This window comes from Eurosta solidaginis, chromosome 3, assembly GCF_040869045.1.
Source record: "Eurosta solidaginis isolate ZX-2024a chromosome 3, ASM4086904v1, whole genome shotgun sequence".
Lineage (NCBI taxonomy): Eukaryota > Metazoa > Arthropoda > Insecta > Diptera > Tephritidae > Eurosta > Eurosta solidaginis.
The window spans coordinates 7560591-7588116 of record NC_090321.1 but is presented as its reverse complement, the minus strand read 5'-3'; the positions used below and the strand labels follow the sequence as shown (position 1 = coordinate 7588116).

Here is a 27526-nt window from a genome sequence, read left to right as displayed (position 1 = left end):
ACTCCCCAAAGCCTTCGAGGCGAAACCTTATCGCTACAACAACAACATCAATATTTCCTTTGCGCAGTCCGGGAGCTCCACGTGCAAAACAGTTGAGAATGCGGATTTTAATTTTTATAACAATTTTTGTGCAGGTAAGTAAAATTTTAAAACTGGCTTCGTGACGAGCATTCACCTGCTTAAGAAGCATCTACGGTTTTTAGCAGTATGAAAAAAACTATGCCAACTATCGTCTTTCTAAGAAACGTTTAAGAAAATTTTTATGAACAAGATTTGTTTCAAGCGCACAAAAAATTTGAGTTCCATTTAAAATGTATTTATTTACCGTTGAATAAAATTAGTTTAAGTTCAATCAATTTTAAAACTGGCTTAACAGTAATGCTTTACGTTAAAATAAAAATAATAGAAATTATAATTTATAAATTTAAGGCAAGCAAAATGTATTCGATTCCATATGGCGTTTTGTTTACTTAACCCTGAAATAGATTCAGGCAATTCGACAATGTAGTCTGGTAATTGTAACCCAATTCGCCTTTGCAACCATAAGGGCCCAATTTATGTATAGCCGCAAAGTCATAGCAATCAACTTGATTATCACCATTGCAATCCTGTCCAAATTTTGTCATATAATTTTGTATGGTATTCGCAGCGCAGTAAGGATCAACTACACAATTCGAAAAAGCTGCAAGAAAAGGAAATGTTGAGTTTAGAACTCATAACAAATGTATATATATTTTTTTGCAATGCATACCCGTTTCCGATTCTGGTGCTTCGCCATTCAAAGTCACTTTACCACCATCCGCCCAATATCCCCACGTAATATGAAATAATCCACAAACTCCGCCCGCGCACACAGATGTGCGATTGCAGCCGCTGATAGCTTCACAAATGCAACCCAAACAAATATCGGTGACTGGTTTATCTGTAAGTGAAAAGAGGGCAAATGTGATTAGCATTAATGAACACACCTACATACATACAAATTTATGTATACATATTTTAATATTTTTATTGATAAGCAAATTAAAATACATTTATTTCCACTGATTATCGATTAGCATTAATTGTTCTTTAAAAGACTTTGTAGGAATCTAAAAACCCCCTTACAATGTTTTGGTATGCTTAGCTCTTATATTAAGTCTCCATGTCGTGACTGAGCTGATAAGCATTTATTTATAAAATTAAATTAGTAATATATAATAATATACAATATATAACGGGTGAAGAGGTTATCAGCAAAAGCAAAGTACCCAACAGATGTTGGATCTGCATGGGGAAGGATGAAAGGTGCTTCACGTGGTCACATGCAATCTCAGACCACGGAACAAGCTAATGCGAGATGAGTCATCGAACCATCTTGTAGGATATCTAGGCAAATCTGGCCCAAGCTGGCGGAAAAGAGATCGCAATCGCTCATACTTCTGAAACGCATCTCTATTAGCCCATTGGTAAGTCTCCTAGCAGGTCATTGTTTTATGGGCGCTCGTGGTGCTGATATCGGCCTGCAAGGAAATGACTTCTGCCGTAGCTACAGGGACGAGGAAGAGTTATAAAGCGTGTAGCACTATCTATGCCATTGTTCCACCCTGTCGAAGACCAGGTACCGATGTCTTCACATACACTTCTTTGGGAGCCTTGAGGAGCTAGAGTTCGCGAATATAAACTTAATTCTCCGCTACATTAGGTAAACGTGCTGGTTTAGCTTCATTGGTGTGTGAGCATGCACGTTCTACAGGAGGGAAACAAGGACTCCTAGATGAAACTCCGCTTGGGTAACCTAACGTTACCTTATAAATTAAGTCACGGAAGTTTAGCGGTTAACTAAATAAGACGGTCAAGTTCACTCGGAATGTGTCGGAAAGCAATGTTGACTAGACTGATACGCTCGAAAAAAAAACGTTAAACTATACTGGATAGTGTGGTACTTATGTTGGAAATTCAGTATTGAGCATATGGCTATAAAGGCCTCTTTTGCCTTGTACTGCTGCAGAAGGGATATAAGCAAGTGATGGAGTCCCTAGCCAAGGCTTTTACCATATGGCCATAAGTTTGAACTCCTCTAGGCAAACAATATCAATCCCTGCAGAACGAACAGCTCTGGCTGCTATCAGCAGCGCTCATAGAACACCCACATTGACCCTGAATGTAATGTTGGATATACATCCACTAAACATCGTTAGAAAGGCCATTATTTAGGTTTCGTGATATGAGAATTGAGGTTTCTGACCTTGCTTACTCAAGTATTCTTACTAACATAGACATTATTGTTTCGCAAGCAGAAAAAACTATTATGTGTCAAAACCTGCCACCTATGTGGGCTTCAGACGTTTCATCTATTCGAGATTGGAGGAGTAACACAATTGTATCAACGGGCCAGTAAAGTGGTTTGACGATGATTTGAAATTGGAGGAAAGGGTCGTTGGCTGGCTTTCAATCGGGAGCTCGAAGTAAGCCAAATGCCTAAGCTGCCCGTTCACTATCTTGTCTTGCAAGTGCGATAAAGTATTTGTTGTGTGAATATAATGCTTTCTAGTGCTACTTGAGTCCAGAGTCCAGCGAATTAAAACGCAGTGGCTGCACTGGCTAGGCCATGTTATGCGTATGAAAGATGACGCTCCGGGCAAGAAAGTGTTTCCATAGGAACCCGCCTATGGAAGCAGAGGTAGAGGGCGGCCCGCACGCCATTGGAAGAACCAGGTGGAAAATGATTTAAACTTACTTGGTGTGACTAATTGGCGCCGATTGGCAGGGATAAGGAGCGAATGGTGCGCCTTGTTGGACGGCCATAACCGTTTAAACGGTTAAGCGCCAATTAAGTAAGTAAGTAAGTGCTACTAGAGTAAGACATCTACTTGAAAAGTCAAGCAGCAATTTTGGTCCTCAGCTCAATTACGGTGCTTTTATATGTTGTTTGGGAGTGCTTTGCTTCGCTTGCAATCGCATTGAATTATTTCAAGATAACCAACCGCATGAGTCGAGGGCAGGGTAATATCACTTACAGTTTTCACGTAGATCGCTGAGTCCGAATTGGCATAGTTGAACCGTATGTGTCTTGCACAAATAGGCACCAGAATCTAAGGTTATGAAATCTAACCTTGTACGGAAATGCCGAGCTGCGCTTGCTCCCAAAGGCAGTGTCTATGTTTGCTGGATCCGTAACAGCAACATCGAGATGAACGAAAGTGAGGAAGTGATTATCATGAGGCGTTCCGAAATAACCACAAACGAGGTCGACAACTTTGTGCGCTTTTGAGAAAAATTTAAGAATACACATTACGCTTGGAAGGAAAAAGTAAGTACATTCTTGTTAAACTAAAAAATTGCAGCGACAGGGTCATGGGCACAGAACATTGCACTATCGCACCGGTGCTTCGACAATGGTTTATGCGAACAAGTTTCCTTTGCAGAAGTTGACAGAGTGAGAAAGAAAGCGTTGAGCAGAAAGTAAGAGACATGGCGACTCGAATGTGTTGCCATAATTTGGCAGATGTAAGCTAGATTAAGTAGTTTAAAAGCGATTAATTGGGGAGTATCTTTTAAGATGAAATTGCCCCCATATGGCATTCAGGTAACACCCTTTATAATTAACAAATTAATGTCCAAATATTAAAGTGAAAAATTTCCATAATTTACAATGATAAAACCGTTAAACAGCCATATTGTAAACCTTCCTCTACGTCGACATTAATTCCCCAGTGTTATTTTAAAAATATTTAACCTTTTTCATCTACTTTCAAAAAGTCAAGTACAGTAACAAAGAAATTAATGGCATATGTCACATGAGTAGAGAAGATGCAGCTTGGCAAAATAATATGAAATATTATAGATTTTTTTTTTTGAATGAGTATTTTTCGCCAATTCATCGAAAACCGGTTGAGTATCGCAGATAAAAATTTTTCAGAAAGTAAAACAAAAACAAATTTTTAATGATATCACAAATCTAGTTTAACTGGGACGTAGTTGCGATGAGTAAGCCGCATATCTATAGATGTATATAAAGTATAGCTCAATGTAGATATGTATATGCAATAAAAAGCTATATGAATTAAGCCTTGTTGTCATATAAATTTCAACAATTTATTTTTATTATGTTTTTGATCTAAAAATTAAATTAAATGCAATGCATATTTAATTGAATATTTTATAATTTACATACTTTTCTCATTTACATACTTTAAATTCGCTTATTCATTAAATTTATTATTTATATCTCGTTTGCATTCGTACATTTATTGATTCATATTTTCTGCAGAATATTTATTTTTTTTTTTTCTCAGCTATTTCGTTGCAAAAAATGAAATCGCGTCATCATCAACAAACTGCTTTACATTACAAGTCTAAGAAATTCCAGTGAAGCTAACTTTTAATTATAGGAACTTGACTTTGAACGTTACAGTGGAAACATTCAATTTGAATATCTATTAGTTTATCGTTTCTTTATGAAGTATGTTGATTCTTTCACAGCAATCATATAATGAGTTACAAGTTGAAATCAGCCGCTAGCTAGCAGAACAAAGCCGCGCATGCGTGCAGTTAACATTTCCTGGGCCACTGGTGAGACTAGTTTTCAAATCACGAATCTTGCGGTTATTTATTTACAAGGTGATACAAAATATTAATTTTAGCTATGAATTCGACGTTAAAATAGAAGTTCTTTGAAAAAAATAACACCTGTTAATTTTTGAAAAGAGGTATCCGAATACTCTTCTACTCAAGTGGTGGTCAAACCAACTCAGTTGTGGCAGAATGCGTGGAATATAAGAGGATTTTACGTTATATGTAAATTTAGGAGCGCAATATGGGAACCCTATCTCTACACTGATGTCTAGTAATTGAACCTCGGTTCAATTTCCACTTACAAAGCTAACGGAGTCCGTTCATATTGCATTAACGTAGTACATGTATGCCCAGCCCAAGCAGTTGACGAAAATACGTGTCCACGGCAGTGGTGATAGTATCATATTGAATCGCCTGCATGTTATAGGCAGAAAATATACCGTGTCGAATGTTAGCATATCTATGCTGTTAGTAAATAAATGCACAACAACAATAAATCAAGCAGCCATACTTGTGTACATGAACACATCAAAGTAATCCATTTACACACGTACATAGAAGGCGACGAAGAATATCTCACATGCACATATGTAGTCATCAGCTAAGAGCAGAACTTGTTTCTCACACATACACACGCATATAGCTAAATAACCAAATATGCGTTACAAATGTTCCATGTTCGTGAACCTGTTCTTGACCTTAGAAGAAATGGGCGAACGAGATAACCGAGAGTATAAAAGCAGTGCAAGCTGCAGCATCAGGATGAGTTTGATTTAAACACGCTATTAGTTGTGAAGTATAAGTGTTATTGTGAAGTACTCCCGAAGTAGTCTAAATAAAGACCATTTTGCAATACTGAATACTGGAGTTATTTATTCGCAGGTCAGCGATTAGAATGTTAGCAGAAGGTGCAAAATAATCGGAATCCTCCAGAATTCGTCACAATACATAATTTCACTAGTATAGACATGTATACTAGATGAAGAAGATAGAATAGATAACAGATAAGAGGTAGGTGAACAGTACTTTACGCTAAATGTTGTTTCAAACCATTCATAACTCCGCGCAACTATATATGGCAAAGAATGGTCACTCTGGCGGCACAGCTTTTCAAAAATGACTCTCATTTTGATTCACTTTCTGCTGAAACCAATTGCTGCTGCTTCTATTAAGGCCACTCGGTGCTCGTTCAAACCGTTTAGTTTGGTCAATGAACTTGGTTTAGCAGGGAGTTCAGCAACTTTCTGGTGCTTTGACAGTACATTACTGACCAAAGTTTGAAACCTAGTGTGTTCTAGAGCAAGCCATTTGCACAGGTAGTGCGTAAGTATATCTTTGCTACCCTCCTCGCCACAGCTTCCACAAATGCTGTAAAAGGCAACCCCATTCACTCAGCATGCTGACCAAGCGACCAGTGTCCCATGATTGCTGCAGTGATCCCAAATATTTATTACCTATTAAGCAGGTGCTCTGTTCTTCTACTATGGTAAGTCGACCAAGTTTTTTTGGATATCTGTACGTGGAGTATCACCTAGAGTCCGCTATATCCTGGAAACTGTTATGCATATTACTTTCGGTTGATATGTGTGGATGATGCATCTCGACTGCTTCTGCAGCATCCAGCAGCATCTCTTCCTTTGCGCGTACGGCTGCCTTTTCGTTACGCTCAATGTTTCTCTGGCCAGGTCCGAGAATCTCGAAGAGTCTGTTTTGAAAAGTACACTTTTCTTTCATATAATTTGTATAAGAAAATAATGTACATTTAAAACACGCAAAACTCAGGGTCAGTAACCCATATTAGAGTCATGCTTGCGCAGTTGCAGCTGTTACGGCCATAAGCGAAGTGACGGGGAATTTTAGCGCCATGAGTTCTGCTTGGATTTCAACAATACTGCTACTTGGTTCCCATTAAAGTCGGTCCTAATTACAAATTTTTTTTCTTTTCCTTGGCAAAAAATGTTGCTTCAAAAATATACTATTGAAAAATGTATTTAATAACGTACAGTAAAAAATTGGCGCACCCAGTATATGCGAAACTTGTTTTATCTAACTTGTACACAAAAATTCGCTTGTAACGCGAGACAAGCAGAAAACGCCTAATAAAAGACCACATTTCGACTCATGCACGCCCGTGAACTTCTTCTGTGTCAGTGGCTTAACAGCAAACATAACGTTTTAAGTCTTTAACAACTTTTCAGCGCACAAGCCGGCTTAAACATTTTTACATACCGTAAAGCTGGAAATTTGAAAGCGAGTGATTTGCTGTGCCGAGCGATAAATGTGCTGCAACTGCTACAAATCAGCTACTGGGCGCGCATAACTGATTTGCAAAGTCAACAAATATTTTACATTTATGCAAAAATGCAAAACCATTCGTTGACTGCATTAGAGAGGATGAGTCAAATGAATTAAATTACAACAAAAATTTAAAAACCTTCACCTTGCCGGTTTTTAAGCAATAAACCATGTAAAATATGTACGTTGATATGTTGAATTGTAAATGTTTTTGGAAATAAATTAATAACAATAAAAGCAACATTAATATTCAAATTGAACTTGAATTTTAGCTAAGCGTAAAAACCGCTAAAGTGCAGAGCGTAGTTAAAGTAAAAATGCAAGAAGCTTAATAAAAGTGTTAGTTATCATATGTAGACGATTAGTGAGAAGGTGGGCTCGTGATGAGACACGCTCTTTCTTGACAGAGTGTGAGAAGCTTCAGATAAAATGGTTGATACGATGGCACAAGTTTTCAAAATCGGGTCAAACTCTTGCAAGAAGAATGTGAGCACATTTGTGTCACCGTGCGAATACTTCTTCTCAGTGCCATAAACCATGGGTCTCCAAAAATTCAAAGTGATTGCCCTTTTGCACACGCAATGAAAGCACAATTTCGCTATGGAATGCAGACCCCTGCTATAAATTTATCAAATTAACCAATCGAAGGTTCAAGGGGTTGTTTGAGGACAATACGCAACTCCTCCAACTCACTAACTCCGGTGAGGCGACCATGTTAATTACGAATGGGGTAGGGTGACCTAGATGATTTGACGTGATTGTATCAAATCTTTACCGAGATAGTTGGAACTTGCAGAATCTATATTTAACAAAAACATATCAGCACAGATAGCAACCCCAGCGGGTTAGGGGATCAGAATATACCCGCGGTAGGTATGCCTGTCGTAAGAGGCGACTAAAATACCAGATTCAAAGGGCTGTGTAGCGCAACCTTTTAGGTTGCCAGCGCAATATATAGCTTCTCCAAACCTAATTGTCAACCTCACCTATCCGCGGCGAATCCTGTTTCACTAACAGACGAGGCTCTGGCGACCCCAAGCTCCTCATGGAACTTGGGGGTAGGGAGGGAGGGAATGGCCTGAAGGTTTAATGTGGCCACAGAAATCGTTCCCGAGATAGTCGGGCTAGCTCCTTAATGGTGCTATGGTACCGGAGCGTACCGGATTTGTATCGGGCAAAGGACCATCACATCGATAACACTCCCCAAAGCCTTCGGGGAGCAACCTTATCGCTACAACAACAACAACAACAACAGCACAGATAGCACTCCCAAATCATTCAGGGTGTGCCTTTATAGTTAATGTAACAACAATAACAATAGGGAGCATATAAGTTTCCTTTGCTTTGATACTCTCCAAAGATGGTATATCGCTTGATGTGATTCTCCTCAATTGGCTGGTTCCCAGGTCTAAGTAGCGGTAGGCACTGTCTCAATATGTATCGCCAGATACTTTTTCTTTCCTGATACCCCGTTTGGTGCGCACCCAATCGCAAATCATATGTTAATATATACATAGGAAAACTTTAAGCAAGCATAAAAACTCAATATTTTTCATTTTCGGGATGGCTTTGTGGGTTATTTAGGGAATTTTAAGATCTTTTTCTACTGAGGTTGTTTAGGGTTCACTTCGGAGTAATGTATATTTTTGACCATGTTTTGAAATTTTCACCAGCGAGTTTGGAAAATTTTACTTGGAGACACCATTTTTGAGAGAGTTAAGAGTTCAATATATACTAACCGATGAAGTTAACAAAGATTCAACAAAAAAATATGTGGTACATGCATGACGTATACGTAATTTACGATGAGTGACGATTATTCGAATAATCGGAAAAAAACAAATATTCGAATAGTGAAATTCGATTAACAATCGTACCAAAATCTAATCTTATCGAATTATTCGAATATTTTTAAGAGTCCTAATTCCAATCCCCTTAACCTCTGAATTAGTTACCTTCGAAATTTCAAGCCACAAGCATTTCAGGAAGATACATGAAAATTTATCAAAAGATTTCAAATCTCGTATGAGTTTTTTATTATTTCGAAACGCGTGACACTTAGTGGAAAGTTACTTTCAACTTGATCGCAATATTCCCTCGTTGGCTACGAAATTTCTATATTTCTTCCCACGGGCGCCACCTATCAAAATTTGTCCGCTTATTTAATGCTGTCATCGGGTTCTCAATTTGGTGTAAGGTGATTTGTCTATTTGCTTTGTCATTGAGTTTTAAAGACAGTTTCTGGTTTCAACTCTACAGCGCCACGGGATGTTACTCAAATATCCATTGCAAGATTCCCCAATTTGGAACAAAAATATGCGGACAAACATTAAATCGACGTAATATAAAGAAAGTAATAAAAAAATACAAAAATCTGGTGACCACATACATACATATGTACCAATATGTAATATAGCGATTGTTACCCATTATGTAGTTTTATATTCACATAACGGTTTTTTACTACAAGAATGTACAGTTAATTGAACATACAGTTAATAGTGAGAATGAATGGCAATTAATGAATGCTTGTAAAAATTAACATAAAACAAAAAAGCGCGTGTAGCATAATTTATCATGATGAAAAGCATTGAACCATCGAGCAACAGTAAATATTAAACAAACAAAAAAAAATTCAAATAGTTGGTATTTTTTGCAAGCAAGTTTGAAAAAACACTTCAACTAGCTAAATAGTTTCATCACCACCATACAGGTGATGGAAGTTTACAGCTTATTGGTACTTTTTTTAGCTGCTTTGACATTTCTACTTCTGGCACAATACGTTCTTGACACTCAACCAGAAATTTACAAAAACAAAATACATGGAATGCGTGTGTTTGCTTGTATGTATCTCACTCTGCCGCCATACTGTTATTTTGTTATTTTCGGTTATCTGCACATTCGTATGTGCATTTCATTCCCTCATTCACAATAGTGCCCTATAGATGCGTTTAACACAAGCTTATGCATTCCAATAACATCGCCACAATCAACCAAGATGTTGCGTTTGTAAATATGAAGTAACTTCAGACTTAGCAATTGAAGTTTATTACGCCTTGCCCATTCACATACAAAATTTCGCGAAGCAATGTTGTAAACATTCTCCCTATACAACAAAAATACTTGCTAACATATTTGGTGTCGCAATCGATTATTATATTGCAGTTTTTAATTGCGAAAAATGTTAGGAAATTTACCAACTAATGGGAAAAATAATTTCACTTGCAAAGTGTGCCAACACCCTTAGCCAAAGCAAATGTCAAATTCTTCTTCTTATGATTTGCTTGGAACAAAATTCGGGAGTTTGCTACTTTTCAATATCAGATGGCGCCAGTGTCGCTCATTCTACCGTTCTCCATAAAAATACGTGCAATCTACTCATAATGCATAAGCATGTGTTAAACTCATCTATATGAAAAACTGCTTATGTGTCAGACCTATAAACTACCTAGCGTTTTATTTCCACTAGCTTGCAAAAAAAGCGGCTAATATTTATTTAAGTCTTATACTGTTTTCACACAGACGGCTAATTGAATAATAAAGGCAGTTTTGTACATTAAGACGCTTATTGAGCTCAATCTTCCCTACAAAATTCGGATCTATAATTATTTCGTTAGTAGCTAATCGAATGCCTAATGATGTCAAAAGCACAATGCAACTCTGTTGGGGGCGTTCAGTTTCTTAGTTTTTGGTGTGTTCAGTGCTTAAAAATGTCATTTGTCAAAGTAAATGTCATTGTCTGCATGGCGGAACGATACAAGGTGGCCGCATCGAACAGCTGATTATTACCTTTTTTATTTGATTTGATACATCAACTTCCGGCGCAGTACGATTGTGACATTTGTCCATCGAATTTACAAAAACAAAGTACATGGAATTCTTATTTATGTATGTAGGTATGTCCCATGCTGCCACCTTGTATCGTTCCGCCATGATTGTCTGTCATATAGCATTGTCATTTTATTCGCTTGACATTTCATCATTCATACTAATCGAGCAGTTACTTCTGTGTGAAAGCAAAAAATTTACGATTTCATTAGAAGGTGAAATGAGATCATTAAGTTTCCCGTGTGAAAACAGTGTTAGGAACAGTTTGATGACATCAAATGCTATTAATATATTAATTTCTTTATTTTTATCTTTTGTTCTCTAATCTTCTAATTCTCTATCGCATTCCACATTTCATTTCTTAATACTTTTTTATCGTCGTACAAACGTGGGATTTTGTTACTTTTCTCAGAAATCTGAAATGCATAAGAAGCTTAATTTTTAGCTGTGTTTACATAATTCTTATTATACCCAGCTGCACTTGTACACAGGGTATTATAACTTTGATTGGATAATGGTTGGTTGTAAAGGTATAAAGGAATCGAGATAGATATAGACTTCCATATATCAAAATCATCCGGATCGAAAAAAAATTTGATTGAGCCATGTCCGTCCGTCCGTTAGCACGATAACTTGAGTAAATATTGAGATATCTTCACCAAATTTAGTACACGAGCTTATCTGGACCCAGAATAGATTGGTTTAAAAACGAGCGAAATCGGATTATAACCACACCCACTGTTTATATATATAACATTTTGGAAAACACAAAAAACCTGATTATTTAATCAATAATACACCTAGAATGTTGAAATTTGACGTGTGGACTGATATTGAGACTCTTGATAAAAATTTGAAAAACATTTTTAAAATGGGCGTGGCACCGCCCACTTGTGATAAAATCAATTATTAATCATAAATCAAAAATCGTTAAACATATCGTAACATTAGGTTAGGTTGAACTGGCCGGTCAATAAAGAACTCACATAGACTGAATGTGTTCACAGTGTTACCAGAATTTGTTTGACGACCAAAGCGAAGAACCTCAATCTGATGCCAAGCTTATGTTGTAAAATAACTCCGTCCTCTCGGCATATATCAGAAGTTTTCTGGAATCTCTGGCGCCCCTAATAGCTGGAGCCTTCATCTGGCGAGCGCAGGACATGAACACAGGGCGTGCTCAACTGTTTCTTCCTGCAGCTCGCACTTCCTTCACCTGCTGTTACTGACGTGGGTTGACTTATAAGCATGTGGCGCTGGAAGGCAGTGTACAGTTAATATGCCCAACGTGAGCCTTAAGTCTTCTCTCTTCAGTGATATGAGCCAATTTGTGATTCTAATATTGTATTATATTGCACATGACCTTAGAAATTTTGCAAACCCCGCGCGTTTGTCCACTCCTTTCCTGAATGATGAATAAGATGCAAATCATTGGGCTTGGGGCATAAATCGTCCATTTAGCGAGTGTTACAGCCTGCCTCCTTTGCCAACTCATCGACTTTTTCGTTACCTTCTACTCCTTTATGACCGGAAACCCAGTATAGGTGTATGGTCCGGCTTCAAGGCAGTTTTTCCAATGCTTCTTTGCATTCCAGAACACGTCTTCATGAAGAACCGTGTGAGATTATTGCTTTAATTACCGCCTGACTATCAATATATGTATATATTTACGCGCCTGCAGCTGAAGCACGCTTCCTTCAGTATTTCTGCTGTTTTCTTCACGGCTATAATTTTCGCCTGAAAGACGGCGCAGTAATCTGGCAGCCTGTATGATCTATTAATTCCGGATCGACACGGTCAACAGCAGACCCGACCCCTTACGAAAATCAACATTAACTCTTTATTATAATCAGATCGCCGCTATCTCAATGATCCTATTTCGTATCCGGCTAACATAAGTATTTTTTGTTGTTTTCTTTTGAAAAAAAGCTCCCTTAATTAGCTAATTTCGTAAGATATTTTTGGTACGTTTTATAGATCTACAACGCCACAAAAGCTGAAAATATTTGTAAGCCAAAAACAACATAAGATCAATGAAGACGTTCGTTGATAACCATATTAGAAAAACTCGACTATATACTGCCATTGAAAGCTGTAAGGAAGAATGGTATCGAGAAGTTGTCTTGGACACAGTCTGCTTGCTTCTCCACTGTGGAAAGAATTGTGCCACTTCTAGAAGCTGTAGCCTTAATCTGGCAAGCCATAAGCTCAACAATTTCCTCCTGCTACCTGTACTTTTTATATGTGCTGTCACTTACCAGATCTAATTTATATGCGTATGATGCAGAACGGTAGTGCCTGTAGGAACTCATAACAGTGTGCTAACTTAAGGGGAGTCCCTCTTGTTTTTGTCAGTTTTTTTGGCTTTTAGTTAACATAAACATATACACAATATATATATAAATTTCTCACTAATCCAATTCGTTTTTGTGCGTCTTTGCATATTAAAACTCTTTAATACGTTGCGTTATGTGAGACTATCACTTTAATGACGGACTGGCTGTCGGTATAAAAGTGGGCAGCGCTGCAATATCTTTACTGTTGAAGTGACGGTTCCCACTTTCGCCTGAAAGACACTACAATGCTCTTAAAGTAATCTGCTTATCACAGGATTAGCATAGTCTTGTAGCGGTCAATGATGTCAGGTGCCCTTAACTATGTTAATTTCAAAGCGTAATCAAATGGCATTAGGAGCATGATCACCCGACCACCCATAATCGTCCGTTTCAAAATCTTATTGAAATCCCCGGTAATATCTAGGAAGTATGGATGAAAACCTGTTACCGATACTATTGATATATGAATGGTTTCTATGGATCGATAATATGATCTATGGTTTGTTGCTACCGATAGTATGGGCTATAGCATTATTTTCAAGACAATCGATATTTTTTTACCTCTACTAGGAGCATGCACGGCCGCCGTTGTGCGACAGTAACGTGCTCCGCCTACCACACCGAAGATCCTGGATTCCCGCCCCGGTCAAAGCAACATGCAAATTTTTGGAACAAGTTTTTTCAATAAGAAGAAAATGTTTCTAAGAGGGGTCGCCCCTCGGCAGTATTTAGCATGCACTCCGAGTGTATTTCCGCCATGAAAATCATCTTGCCTTGTAGTAGGTCTTGTTCCGCCAATTTGTAGGCAAAACTAAAAAGGAGCGCGATGCAACTTGGAAGAGCACCTCATCCTAAAATCTCTTCGGAGGTTATCGCGCCTTACATTTTTATTTATAGAAGCACACCGAAGATGCAGTGAAGTGCCTACCAACTGGGCTTTATAGTTGGGCATAGTGTAGTCAATATTTAATTCCACTACCTCTAAACTATTAGCGCAGTCCAACAAATGCCGTTACCGAGTTGCAAAAAAACATGTAGGCCCGCCACTAAATTTTTAGTAATAGATAGTATTAAAAATTTAGTTCGATGTTATGTTGTATGTGGGCTACAAGTACTGAACGTTCCCTCCTTTAACGGGAAGACGCCGAGATCTGTCGCCAAAATTGCAGTAAATAGTTCAGTTTTGTGCATATATAAAGGATTAACTTGTGCTATTCTCTAATCGTTCTCCTCGATATTTGTAGCATGACCGGAAATTTTCTATCTGAGCCTGAGAATTTACACCCAGAAAAATTTCTTACCAACCACTCGATTTTTGTATTAGCAATCAACTACTCGCCCCGATAACGCAATGTCTATCGTGTCTCTTTCGTCGTCATCATTCCACATAATCTTTATTTTTTAGCCTGTGTGCTACTGAAAATTTCTTTGGCTTTTATTGCTTTTGTATTGTCTAAAACCGATCTCTGAATCATTGTAAGTTTTTAATAGAAGCTCAAACCAAATTTTTGTTACAGTTTCCTCCTTGTTACCGATCACCAGTCAGGGTCGGATTAACAGGTAGGCAAAATAGGCAGTTGTCTGGGGCCCCCGATTTTCTTACAAACATAAAACTCTAGAGAGTGAAAGAAAAGTATAATCAGAACTGAAAATAAATTTTACTCAAATAAATAAAACTCAATTGACCGCATTCAAAAGGCGACGACCGACAAACTAGACAAGGTTCCTAAAAAGGACATTTCCGACTCATTTGACAAATTGTATGAGCGTGCAAAGAAGTGTATCGAAGTGAAAGGATAGTATATTGAATAATATAAAAGGTTTATAACTTTTCTTCAGTTGGAAGGTCATACTGGTGAAAGTCTAGCGAATCAAACCTTAAAGTTTCTTACTGAAGACTGTGGTTAAGATATTCAAAATTGTAGAGGACAATAATATGACAACGCATTAAACATGTCCGGGAAGTATACAGGTGTACAAGCAAGAATATTGAATTTGAATGAGAATGCGATCTATGTTCCCTGTTCCGCGCATTCCCTTAATTTGGTTGGAGAGCTTGCTGTGAAGTGCTGTTTTTATGCAGTAGATTTTTCCGCCATTATGCAGACATCATATAATTTTCTTCCGCTTTGAACTATGGTTGGGGCGTATTAAAAAATAAAATAAACAATGAAAAAACGTTGAAGGCATTGTCAACTACACGTTGGGAAGCACACGAATGCAGTTTACGATTCATTTGATATCATACTAGAGGCTCTAGAAATCATTGCTGATGATGAATCACAAAATACTGATACCCGTTATGAGGCAACGTGTATCGCGAATAAAATGCAAAAATTCGAATTTGGTTTCGTGTTGATTTTGTGGAACTCTGTTTTGACTGCTATGCGTTCAGTGAGTAAGTCATTGCAAAGTGAAAAAGCAGATTTGCAAACGTGTGGTTTTTTGTACGGATTGTTAGAAGAGAGTTTAGTTCCATTCCATGAAAAGTTCAACGATTTCGAGGAAAAAACAAAACAATTATTACCTGGTGTATGTTATACAGAAATCGTAAAACGTGCTCGTCGTAGAAAAAACCAACCTAATGACGGAAATGCTCCAGAAGTGCAGAAGTAGATTTTAGGACAAAAGATTTCCTCGAAATCATCGACAATCATCACAGTGAAATCAAACGGCGTGCGAAAGTGTATATGGAAGTTTCAAAGAGATTTGCAATTCTCATCAACATTTCTCTAAGTGATGGAGACCTCCACGAAGCTATAAAGAACTTAGTTCGTTTTTATTCTAGAAATTTGATATAATTTTTCATTGAAATGTAACAATTCCAAAGTTTCGTGAACTACAGATACACTGATGCACAAAAAACTCATAGTCATTTGTATAAGATTCTAATGGAAGATCAATTAACCGATGCATTTCCTAGCACAGAAATAGCTCTTCGGATTTTTTTTTACATTAACGAACACAAATTGTTCTGCCGAACGATTCTTCTCGCAATTAAAAGGAATCAAAGCTGCTGAAAGAGCTACAACACGACAAGAGCGACTCAAGATGTTAGGTATACTTTGCATTGAGTCAGATTTATTGAACAAAATCGTTATTGATGATATAATTGATGAATTTGCCGAAAACAAATGTAGAAAACGACATGTTTAAAATGTAGATAGTAATTTGTAATTTTTTTTAAATTATTACATTGTGACAATAAAATTTTTATGAAAGATATAAGTTTGTATTTTTTAATCGAAAAAAGAAGGAAAAGGACTTGAAAAAAGGGTCCCCAAATTAATGCTTGCCCCGTTGAGGGTTAATCCGGCCCTGTCTACAGTGGTTGTATCAGTTTAGCTTATTTAGAATATTGGTAAGAAAAGCCAGAACAAAGCAATGCTACAAATTTTTGGCATCTGCGCTCGCCTCTTGCAGGTTTTCGCAAAGGAAGAAAACACAAGAGAAATCGATTAAAAAATCATTAGCTTTAATGAGTGCTACACAAATGCGTTCAAGAAGGCGGACCAGTATTTCTTCTACCGCAGTTATAGTTTCATAATTAATCGACTATATTCGAATCATTATTCATTGCCTCGTTTTAATTCACTTGTTTATTTGTACAGCCAGCATTTGTATTACCTCATGTATGTAAATATTTATCTACGAATCGTCTCAAGTTTCCGTCGCTTGCTTATGTGTGCTGTTTTATATTCCCATTAAAATGCGCCCTATTAGATATGTATATCTTGTACACAAATCTGTCTTACGTTATTATAAACATAATTCTAATAAGCAATAATCAAGATTTTTAATTCTCACCCTGTGCATTGATCAGCATCGCAAAACCCATAAAAAACAGCGCAACAAACGCTAATTTACCGTAGATCGAATTGACCATTGTATTATAAATTTGTTGTTTTTTTCTATATTATTATATATATATTGTATTCCCAATTATATATAAAAATTAGCAATATTAAATAAGCTTCACTACACTTGATTTTTTCCGTAAGCAGTCTTTCAATTGTGTACTTTACACGTTCGCGTTATTCAAGCAACTGAAGCTACAAATCGAATTGTTTGCAAATTTTAGTTTACGCCTCATGAATATTGTAGGAGATGAGTGAGTAAGTGCTTAATAATAAACGAAGATGTGCTTGTGTCTGATCGTTTTGCAGCTTAGCAATAGCAGTGATTGATATCAGAAAGCTCCGGCGTTGAGACTTAAGTCAAATAAAATGAAAGAGTTAAGACACGAACTTTTATATTTTTTTGTGTTAAGAAATTTAATGTATCACCCTGTACTTGTTCATGTGCATTTGTGCACATATGAATGTCGAATTTAAATATTCGCTGATGTGAATGCGATGTACATCAAAAGATATTAAGCTATTAGTACCTGGGCGACCGAGCTTTGCTCGGCAATCTTTGTGTATGCCGCATAACATACTTTGTTCTACATGTCATCATTAGCCAAACTCTACCTTTTTTTATATGTACATATATTATATATTTTAACTTACCAATATTTGATTTCCTTAAAAATAGATTTCAAAAACATATCAAACACTAACCGCAAAATGAATTGGAATGAAAAATTTGAAATGGGTAATTCCAGCCTATAGTATAAGGGATTGTTATGACAATTAGTTAAATCAAGAACTAAGTTATTTAGGTCGAGTATCATCATTATTAATTTCAAATGAAAGTCTCACAATTTTATTACATTCCAAAAACTTGTAAATTTCACGAATGACAACTATCAGTTATGCCAACTATCAGTTTGTTTAATTAAATGTCAATTTACTTCCCTAAGCGCCATCTGTTTGTAAGTAGTTAAATGGTTAGATGTCGTTTTCAAATTGAACAGATGCCTCTAGTGTTCAACGGTAACAAACTACCATGGTGAGATATCTTTTTGCTATGGTGAGAAATCTTTCTAATAGTAATCTGTGAGAAATTGCAATTATTCATTTCATATTTGCCAAAAATATAAAAAAAAAAAAAATGTAAGGCGCGATAACCTCCGAAGAGATCTAAGGCCGAGCTTCTCTTCCAATTTGCGTCGTGCTCCTCTTGATTTTTCCCTACAAATTGGCCGGACGGGACCTACATGTTTTATGCCGACTCCGAACGGCATCTGCAAGGCAGATGAGTTTTCACTGAGAGCTTTTCATGGCAGAAATACAATCGGAGCGCTTGCCAGACACTGCCGAGGGGCGACCCCGCTTAGAAAAATTTTCTTCTAATTGAAAAATCTTATTTCTAAAATTTTGATGTTGCTTTGCCCGGGAGTTGAACCCAGGGCATACGGTGTGATAGGCGGAGCACGCTACCATCACACCACGGTGGCCGCCAAAAATATGCCAAAAATATGCATTTAAATATATTTTGCTAGAATTTGCCACGGTGCCTTGATATTGCATTTCAATTTTATTAGCATGTGTGAAATTAAGAAAATTAAGTCGAATCATGTGTAAGATTTTTTTACGAAGATATTTAACTTTAATGTTCTCCTTTAAAGCTTTAATAGGATATAGTAAGTAGAGTACTATTTCGACTAACTACCCCAACTCTAAATGGCAACCCTGCTCAAAAATGTCCCTATTATAATGCGGAGTGAAATACTTTTCGTTTGATATTCGTATCGGCATAAAAAAAATAATAAATGTAAGGCGCGATAACCTCCGAAGAGATCTAAGGACGAGCTTCTCTTCCAATTTGCGTCGTGCTCCTCTTGATTTCCCCAACAAATTGGCCGGACGGGACCTACATATTTTATGCCGACTCCGAACGGCATCCGCAAGGCAGATGAGTTTCCACTGAGAGCTTTCCATGGCAGAAATACACTCGGAGCGCTTGGCAGACACTGCAGAGGGGCGACCCCGCTTAGAAAAATTTTCTTCTAATTGAAAAACCTTATTTCTAAAATTTTGATATTGCTTTGCCCGGGGGTTGAACCCGGGGCATACGGTGTGGTTGGCGGAGCACGCTACCATCACACCACGGTGGCCGTGTGATACATCATCTTTGTGCCAAATTTCATTTAAATCGGTTGAGCCGCTCCCGAGATCGTTGGGCTATACAAATATACAAGAATTGCTCGTTTAAAGTTATAAGATTATCGGGATATCGGGATTTATCGGGACTTTCAGAGGGCACTCTAAAATGGGAGCTTATGTGGTGAGATGTTATTTAATCTCTCAGCCATGTATATTCAAGGTACACGGGTTTATTCACTCCTTAGCTCCTTCGAGAGTTGTCATATTGTTCACGCTTCTATATCATTTTCTCATCTAGCCGTCATGGTGTGGTGGGAGAACATGCTGCCGCCACACCATGACAGCTAGATGAGAAAATGATATAGAAGCGTGAACAATATGACAACTCTAAGGACAACTGGACCAACGTCCTGGAGAATCAACTTCAAAATCTATACAAAAAAGTGTACTCAGTTGGATACGTTTTTAAACGGGGTCGCTACTCGTTAGTGGTTTGGCAAACACTCCATAGTACTTCTACCACTAAAAGTTGATCAGTGAAAATTCATTTACCTTGCAGCTGCCGTTCTGAGTCGCCATAGCACATGTAGACCCCGTCCGGCCAATTAAGAAAATGGAGACGCGAGCACAAAGCAAATTTGAAAGAGCCTCGGCATTAATCTCATCTGACCTACGGTCGTCATAGAATCGAAATCTTTATACGGGAAATCTAGATATTTAACGGGTCTGTCTTTCTTTAACAATTGACTACCCTACAAGAAACGCTGATAGTTTTACTAATACACTCACACTTGTAATTGACAATGCTGATCCTGCGATGACGTAAACATTGATACTCAAATTTATGTATGTTCCTTTGTTCGCTTACGCATGTCCGCATGTTCGCAACGACAGCCTGTAATCATGAAAAAGGACTCAAACTGGGAAAGCTTCGGGCACCTGGTACAGAACAAAAGAACATACAGCAGATACCATTATGCATGTGAGACAGATACATAATTCTCAACGGAATTTTATGTATGCGAGAACAGTTTATCCGATTTAATCATGTTGTCACTACTGACTGTCATATGACAATCAAATGGTTATCATGGTTGTTTTGTTATTTTTTAAATTCCGCCATTTTCAACCGACGAAGGCTATATAAAAAATAAGTTTAAAAAATGAAAAAGAGAGCATTTCAAAGCTCCACGCTAAAAGAAAAAAAAAATCAAAAATAATATTAAAAAAACCAAAAGCTGTCGGAATGTGTGGGGCGCACTCAAAAAATTGATACGCGAAAAATAATAGTGGTTAGTGGTGATTCATTTTTAAATGTGTTTCCGCATGAGGAAAGCGCTCTTCTGTTGTTTTGTTATTTTCTGAATTTAAATTGAACATTCTGAACTCGAATTCTTATAAAACTATTTATTTTAAACAAATAAAAAACAAGTATGCTTTTATCACGTACAAAATTAAAAACGTAATGAAATAAAGTAAATAAAAAGCAAAAAGCATTGTTTAATTTTTGGCGGAATATAACAATGGTCATTTATGATAGTATAACAGTCAAACCTGATATCTACAATAAACTATCATTTATGACACTTTTTGATAGTTAGAGTGTCAGCACTGATCCAGGAAAAGGAATAAGAGTGATCAGTACGGCTATATACTTAATCAGTAGGACATGTGGGTGTATAAGAAGGAGACAAAAACTCACACGTACACAGTTGTTTACATCACATTTGCGCAAGTCCCCTTAAGTTTGTGATAGAAAGTTTGTATGAGGCGCTGATCGTTAGGTTGACATTGCTGACAATCAGATGATAGTCATATGATAGTCAGTATTCTTGTAGGGTAGTCAGTATTCTTGTAGGGTAATACCCAACAAGAATACTTACTATCATATGACTATCATCTGATTGTCAGCAATGTCAACCTAACGATCAGCGTCTCATACAAACTTTCTATCTCAAACTTAAGGGGACTTGCGCAAATGTGATGTAAACAACTATGTACGTGTGAGTTTTTGTCTCCTTCTCATACACCAACATGGCCTACTGATTAAGTATATAGCCGTACTGCTCACTCTCATTCATTTTCCTGGATCAGTGCTGACACTCTAACTGCTGTACCAGGTGTCCGAAGCTTTCCCAGTTTGAATCCTTTTTCATGATTACAGGCTGTCGTTGGGTACATGCGTGAGCGAACAAAGGAACATACATAAATTTGAGTATCAATGTTTACGTCATCGCAGGATCAGCATTGTCAATTACAAGTGTGAGTGTTTAGTAAAACTATCAGCGTTTCTTGTAGGGTAGCTGTCAAGGGAAAAAATCTCGAAATTGCTGAATTTCGAAAGTTGCTACGGCCTTACCATGTAGTATTTGCAACACTGGCAGCACCGCGACTGTGACAGCTGATGCAGCTAGTAGATTTGTTTACAATTTTGTAATCAATCGCATAAGTATATGGCCAAGTTCTTTATTGAAAATGGAATTGTTATTAAATTTAATAGTAGACGATATTTGCAACTCAAGGACTGATAATTTATTACTAAATTTAAGGAAAAAAAGGCGTGCAAAAATGAAGAGGAGGGCTATACTTCTAAAAAGTTTGTCGCTCGAGCAAGAAAAACCCAAAGGCAAATCTTTTCTTTTTCTTGAAACAATAAAATCGTTTCCGGAGGACATATTTTATTCCCAGTTTCACATTAAGAGGCCCACTTTCAACGTAAGTTTTTCAATTTGGATAAAATTCAGTATTTTTATTCAAGTTATTTACAAAATAGGCCTTGAAAATTGCTTTATCTTCAGTTTGGTCAACTTCAAGTAATGGCCGCTATGCCATATCATTAGAGAATTGCTTGTACATAACACTATGGAAACTATGCAATAGTAATGTCACCTTTCGGGAGCTTTCGGAAGGTTTTCAAGTTTCAAAGGGAACTGCTCATACCCTGTTTACAAAAACAGTTAGGGCTCTATGTAAGTTAAAGGGCTAAATAAAATAGCCATCTGTTGAAGAACAATATATAGTTATGGCCGGTTTTAAAGGCAGCAGAGAGAATTCGCTTCCCTTCGTAATTGGTTGTTTGGATGTAACGCATTTTATCATACCTGCGCCTAGTGTAGATGCAATTAGTTACTATGACCATAAAAGGAAATATTCGGTTCAAATGCAGGTATTTGTTTGTAATTTATTCTATGTACTTGAAAATTATTCGGGACAATTACAGCTAGCACCCAATGGAATAATAGTAGGTGGCTGCGGGTATCCTCCTTCAAAAGTATTGATGGTCCCGTACACAGATCACGGACAGCTGACTAGCGAAGAAAAAAAGGTCAACGCCCATTTGTGTTCAACGCGAGAACCTATAGAACAGGCAGTCAGGATATTAAAGCACCAATTTAAAATATTAAATTTTATAGACCTTTCGAGCATTAAGGCCATATCGGATGTCATACTGGCTTGTGTTATTTTACATAACTTCATCATAGACAAGGGCAATTATTCAGAATATATTGACGAAACGCCTTTACATATTAAAATGGAAGCCTACAATGAATTGGATACAGCTGACGATTACTCTATTTGGTCCGCTGAACCGGATGATGTATAGAGTTGATAGAAGAAATGATGTTCAGAGTTGATAGGAATTAAACATCTGAAACTATTTATTTCATAAGAAAAAACATTTATGTACATGAAAACACATTTACTAAAATTAAATGAACGAAAAATAGTAAAAAAAAAAACGAATTTCACCCAAAACAACTACTACTGTTTTCATGCATTACATATTTTACTTTATTTTCATTTTCAAAAGATTTTAATTAAAAAAATAACAGCAATCTCCTAGCTTAGATTTTATTGAAAGCAGCAATGTCGACGGATTGAACAAGTTCTTGGAATTCCTGAATGGTTTCAGTCAACAAATCAATTGAAACTTTCTCATCTTCAATAACGCACATTATTTGCAGTTTGTTAATTCCAAAACCAACTGGCACCAACTTGGAGGCACCCCACAAAAGCCCATCCATCTCAATAGTGCGTACTAGTCTTTCCATTTCCTTCATATCGGTCTCATCATCCCATGGCTTAACATCCAAGAGCACTGACGACTTAGCGATTAGGGCGGGTTTTTTAGATTTTTTCGCAGAATATGCCGCAACACGTTCCTCACGAATACGTGCTGCTTCTGCATCCTCTTCTTCGTCATCAGAACCGAAGAGATCCACATCGTCGTCGTCATCGGCAGCAGCAGGAGCCGCAACTGTAGGTTTACCACCAGCAGCCTGTGGTAATGGGGAACCACCCCAGGCAGCACGTTCACCAGCCTGATAGGAAGCAATGTGACGGTACCAACGTTGTACATGTGGAAAGTTACCAGTTGGCGCTTTGCCTAAAGCATCGAATACTGATAAATCAGCTTTGCTGGGCGTGTAACTACAAAAGTAATACAATTTATAAGAAACAAATCGACCGCGTCATGGTAGGCGAACATAACCTCAATTTGCCCATTGTCTAGATTAGTTTGCACTTACCCGCTAATGTAACTGTTGTCCGTAAGGAATTTGTCCAACTCCTTTAAACCTTCCGGAGTTTTTACATCATCGAAAGCCATATTTTTTATAAATCAGTTATACTCGAATGCTAAAAATTTACCAGCTACCAACCAGTGCTGCAAGCCGTAAGAAATTTGACAACCGGAAAGAGCGAACAGATGGCAAAGGCAGAGTTGCTTTGGCGATTGATCGAACACTGCCCTACGCTGCCAGATGTAAGGAGAACCAAGGCAGTCGGTTCTATGTAGCGGACCGACTCGGGATTTTTCCCGACCAAGGACGGTCATTTCAGTGTAACCCCATTTAATTTGTTGCGTCCCTCCCACAAATTGTCATCCTCCCAGCAGCTCCTTGCAGCGGGACTGCTCCGGGAAGGTATCGAATCCAATCGGGGTCCGTCTCCTGACCCCGGTCCTGAGAAATAGTTTTGCTGCATCTGCCGGAAAAGAATCTTTTTAGGACGGTCATACTCTGTTCAGTCCGTCTCGTGTAAGGGATGGTTGCATCGGACAGGTTGTTCTGGGCTTGATCCCAAAACCCGTCGTCCACGTAACTTTTATAAATATTTTGTGGCTCCTTGCTGTTCACGTCCAGGGGCGTCCCGTACCCCACGCCTTAGCGCCCGCACTACCTTCCAGCAGCGCAGCTGCTCAGCAAGCCACAACTAGTACCCGCTGCTACTCGCGCCCCCGCGGCGCCAACAACTCAAACATCTGCTACCACTCATAACTACTATCTTCGTAGTAGGGTCGGTAGCAATGCTGAGAATCAGCCCCTGCCCCTTCTTCTCCCTCCCCACCTTTTTCCGGCAGCAATCGTGTAGGTCAGGGAAACAGACTCTTAAGGCCACATTACTGATACTTAGCATAGACTTGACTTGACTTGGCGTAAACTTGGTAACTTAGGCTTGATTATACTCCACTTAGCGCATACAATCTGGCATCATAATCAATTAACGTCAATTTGTATGACAAAATGTCAAAATGAAATGGAAACAAATAAATGGCATCTCAAAATGTAAACGTCACTTGGAACTTACATAGAAAATCAAAATTCAACAGACTTCTAAGCCAAGTTAAGTGTTGCTAAGTTTTGAGTAATCAGTAACAGGCAATGTTCATTTAACAGAACAGTAAGTGACAGTTCTCAAGCCAAGCCAAGTCTATGCTAAGTATCAGTAATGGGGCCTTAAGTCCCTAACCCCGTTTGCACCGTTTCCCAGCACTGAATATATATGTTTGCGACATCCGCCCAATGCAGCTCCTGCCTTGGGCCGTGCCACTTTCCTAGATGTTCTGGCGTCCGCGACGGCAACCCCCCGACGGGTTTCATTGCGCCATGTTGCCAGGTCGCAAACCCCAATCTACCGGGTACCCCAATGCCCAGTCCCAGGGCCACAACAGCAGTTGCGTCCTGGCCTTCCTCAACCCAGGCGTAGTCACCCGTCACTTACTCCCAGAGTGGCGACGTCTCCCCCTATGCACTTCAGAATTCTGGAGTTAAACTGTAATGGATTAACTGGGAAGATCACGGAGATAGTCGATTTCATGAAGCGGCCCAACATCTGCATTGCTGCGATTCAAGAGACTAAACTCACAGCAAGATTTGCACTGCAAACCTGTTCTGGGTATAATGTCCACAGAAAAGATCGCATGAGCGGAAATGGAGGCGGCCTCGCGTTTATCATACACCACTCTGTGCAATATCATATATTTGATCCTGGCATCGACCGCAGGGACAACGTCTTAGAACGTCAAGGCCAATCTGTCCGGTCAGGGGATGCAAACCTAGAAATCATCAGCATCTACATCCCTCCTGCCACCTGTTGCCCCAGTGTATACCGCCCTAATATTAGCGCCTTACTCACTGGCAACAATCGCATTATCTTAGGCGACTTTAATGCCCATCACGATCTATGGCATTCAAACTTGTGGGCGGACAGTAGAGGTGAGATGTTGGCGGTTCAAATAGAAGAAACGACGTTCTGCACAATAAACGGAGACGCCCCCACAAGTATGGTAGGAAGCTGTCACAGTTCGCCGTGCAGAACTCGTAAACTGCGTCAACTGGCAGCCGATGGTAACATTGGCATCCGACCACCTGCCTATACTTATTTCGTTCGAGCGTACCGCCGACTTCATCGTCACAGAAAAACGCACTTTCATAAACTTTAAAAAAAGGAAAGTGGGAGGAATACAAATCTTTTACACACAACCTCTTTGCTGCCCTCCCTATCCCGACTGATGCCCGCCAAGGGGAGCGTGCTTTCCGCAAGGTCATTGAATCCGCCTCGGCACGTTTCATTACCGCCGGGAGAATTCCCGAAATTCGGCCCCACTTCCCGGCGGAGGCCGCAAATTTAGCGAGAGAACGTGACCTTATAAGACAGCTCGACCCAGGCGACCCCCAAATAAGGGACATAAACCAACGCATCAGATTGCTTGTGGATGAACACAAGCGGGCGAAATGGGAGGAGCACCTAAGAGGTTGTAACCTCTCTGCGGGTGTGGGTAAACTTTGGTCCACCGTAAAGTCCCTATCGAATCCGTCTAAGCACAATGACAAAGTTTCCATCGCCTTCGGCGATAAAGTGCTGTCGGATTCGAAAAAAATTCGTCAGCGCTTTCTGCCGTCAATATGTAATGCATTCTACGGTCGACAAAGATAGACGGAGGGCCAACAGACACGCACATAAACATAATTTCAGCGCGTCACCAATTACCATTACCGACAGAGAGGTTGAAGATGCCATTGGTCACGCTAAACCATCCAAAGCAGTGGGTCCAGACGGCATAGCCATGCCGATGGTTAAAAGCCTATGGAAAGAGGGTTTCAAATAATTAGCACATGTCTTCAACCTGTTTCTTTCCACCTTTGTCATACCCGAAAAATGGAAAATGGCCAAGGTGGTCCCACTACTAAAGCCTGGGAAACCAGCTAACATAGGAGAGACATATCGTCCGATATCTCTCCTATCGCCAGTAGCAAAGACGCTTGAAGCCATTTTGCTCCCCTACTTCCAAGCAAATTTGCAGCTAGCCTGTCATCAGCATGACTTCAGAAAACTCCATAGCACCACCACCGCGCTAAATGCCATCAGCACCCAGATAAATTGCGGTTTAAATCAAAACCCCCACCATAGGACAGTAATCGTGGCGCTGGACCTATCAAAAGCTTTTGATACGGTCAACCATGGCACGTTACTGCAAAACCTGGAAGGGTCTACCCTTCCCCCATGTCTTAAAAGGTGGACCGCAAATCATCTGGGTGGTCGGCAGGCATCGGTGCAATTTAGAAACGAAACATCAAAACAAAGAAGAATTAATCAAGGGGTGCCACAGGGTGGTGTCCTATCCCCACTTTTGTTTAATGTCTACATATAAAAGCTACCTTCACCACCAGAAGGAGTCACTATCGTTTCATGCGCCGATGACTGCACAATAATGGCCACAGGCCCAGGCCCATAGATCGATGAGCTCTGCAACAGAATAAACGGCGACCTCTCGGATCTCTCCAGTTTTTTCGCCTCGCGAAACCTGGCATTATCACCGAATAAATCTTACGCGACCTTATTTACAACATGGACGTCCCAAATGTCGACCATTTTGAATATCCACGTCGATGGCACTACGCTACCGACTGTCCTACACCCCAAAATCTTGGGTGTGACGTTTGATCAGGATCTACATTTTGGTGAGCACGCAGCCGCAATTGTTCCGAAAATCCAGAGCCGTAATAAAATCCTCAAATCCCTTGCTGGCAGTACCTGGGGAAAAGATAAAGAAACGCTCATTACTACATACAAAGTAATTGGCCAGCCGTTTACGTGCTACGCGTCACCCATATGGTCGCCAAGCCTAAAAACTACCCCACTGGAAGAAGCTACAGGCCTGCCAAAATACTGCTCTCAGAATCGCCACGGGCTGCCTTCTTATGTCCCCAGAACACCATCTACATAATGAGGCGAGAA

General features: G+C 39.0%; 2 protein-coding genes and 1 long non-coding RNA gene across 3 annotated transcripts; 1 reads left to right on the top strand and 2 right to left on the bottom strand.

Moving 5' to 3' along the window:
• Positions 1 to 300: 300 nt before the first annotated feature.
• On the bottom strand, positions 301 to 17064 carry LOC137243195 (lysozyme-like). The gene is made up of 3 exons (XM_067770573.1): positions 16824 to 17064; positions 752 to 922; positions 301 to 682 (listed from the first exon to the last, which is right to left on the bottom strand). Exons 1-3 carry the CDS (start codon positions 16900 to 16902, stop codon positions 471 to 473), a joined length of 462 nt encoding a protein of 153 aa, XP_067626674.1. The 5' UTR covers positions 16903 to 17064; the 3' UTR covers positions 301 to 470.
• Positions 17065 to 21450: 4386 nt separating this feature from the next.
• Positions 21451 to 22910, top strand: LOC137243194 (uncharacterized). Its single transcript, XR_010950472.1, has 3 exons — positions 21451 to 21721; positions 21780 to 22172; positions 22227 to 22910. It is a non-coding gene; the product is annotated as an uncharacterized lncRNA (long non-coding RNA).
• eEF1beta (elongation factor 1-beta) lies at positions 22775 to 23713 on the bottom strand. Its single transcript, XM_067770572.1, has 2 exons — positions 23536 to 23713; positions 22775 to 23437 (listed from the first exon to the last, which is right to left on the bottom strand). Exons 1-2 carry the CDS (start codon positions 23613 to 23615, stop codon positions 22852 to 22854), a joined length of 666 nt encoding a protein of 221 aa, XP_067626673.1. The 5' UTR covers positions 23616 to 23713; the 3' UTR covers positions 22775 to 22851.
• Between the last annotated feature and the right edge of the window lie 3813 nt (positions 23714 to 27526).

Bases quoted from the DNA above. Each gene is read 5' to 3' on its own strand.
- eEF1beta (XM_067770572.1), bottom strand. From the start codon at position 23,615: ATGGCTTTCGATGATGTAAAAACTCCGGAAGGTTTAAAGGAGTTGGAC. The intron at 23,438-23,535 runs GTAAGTGCAAAC...TTACTTTTGTAG, and splicing joins GACAACAGTTACATTAGCGG to TTACACGCCCAGCAAAGCTG.
- LOC137243195 (XM_067770573.1), bottom strand. From the start codon at position 16,902: ATGGTCAATTCGATCTACGGTAAATTAGCGTTTGTTGCGCTGTTTTTT. The intron at 923-16,823 runs GTGAGAATTAAA...TTTCACTTACAG, and splicing joins GATGCTGATCAATGCACAGG to ATAAACCAGTCACCGATATT. The intron at 683-751 runs GTATGCATTGCA...CTTTTCTTGCAG, and splicing joins AGCACCAGAATCGGAAACGG to CTTTTTCGAATTGTGTAGTT.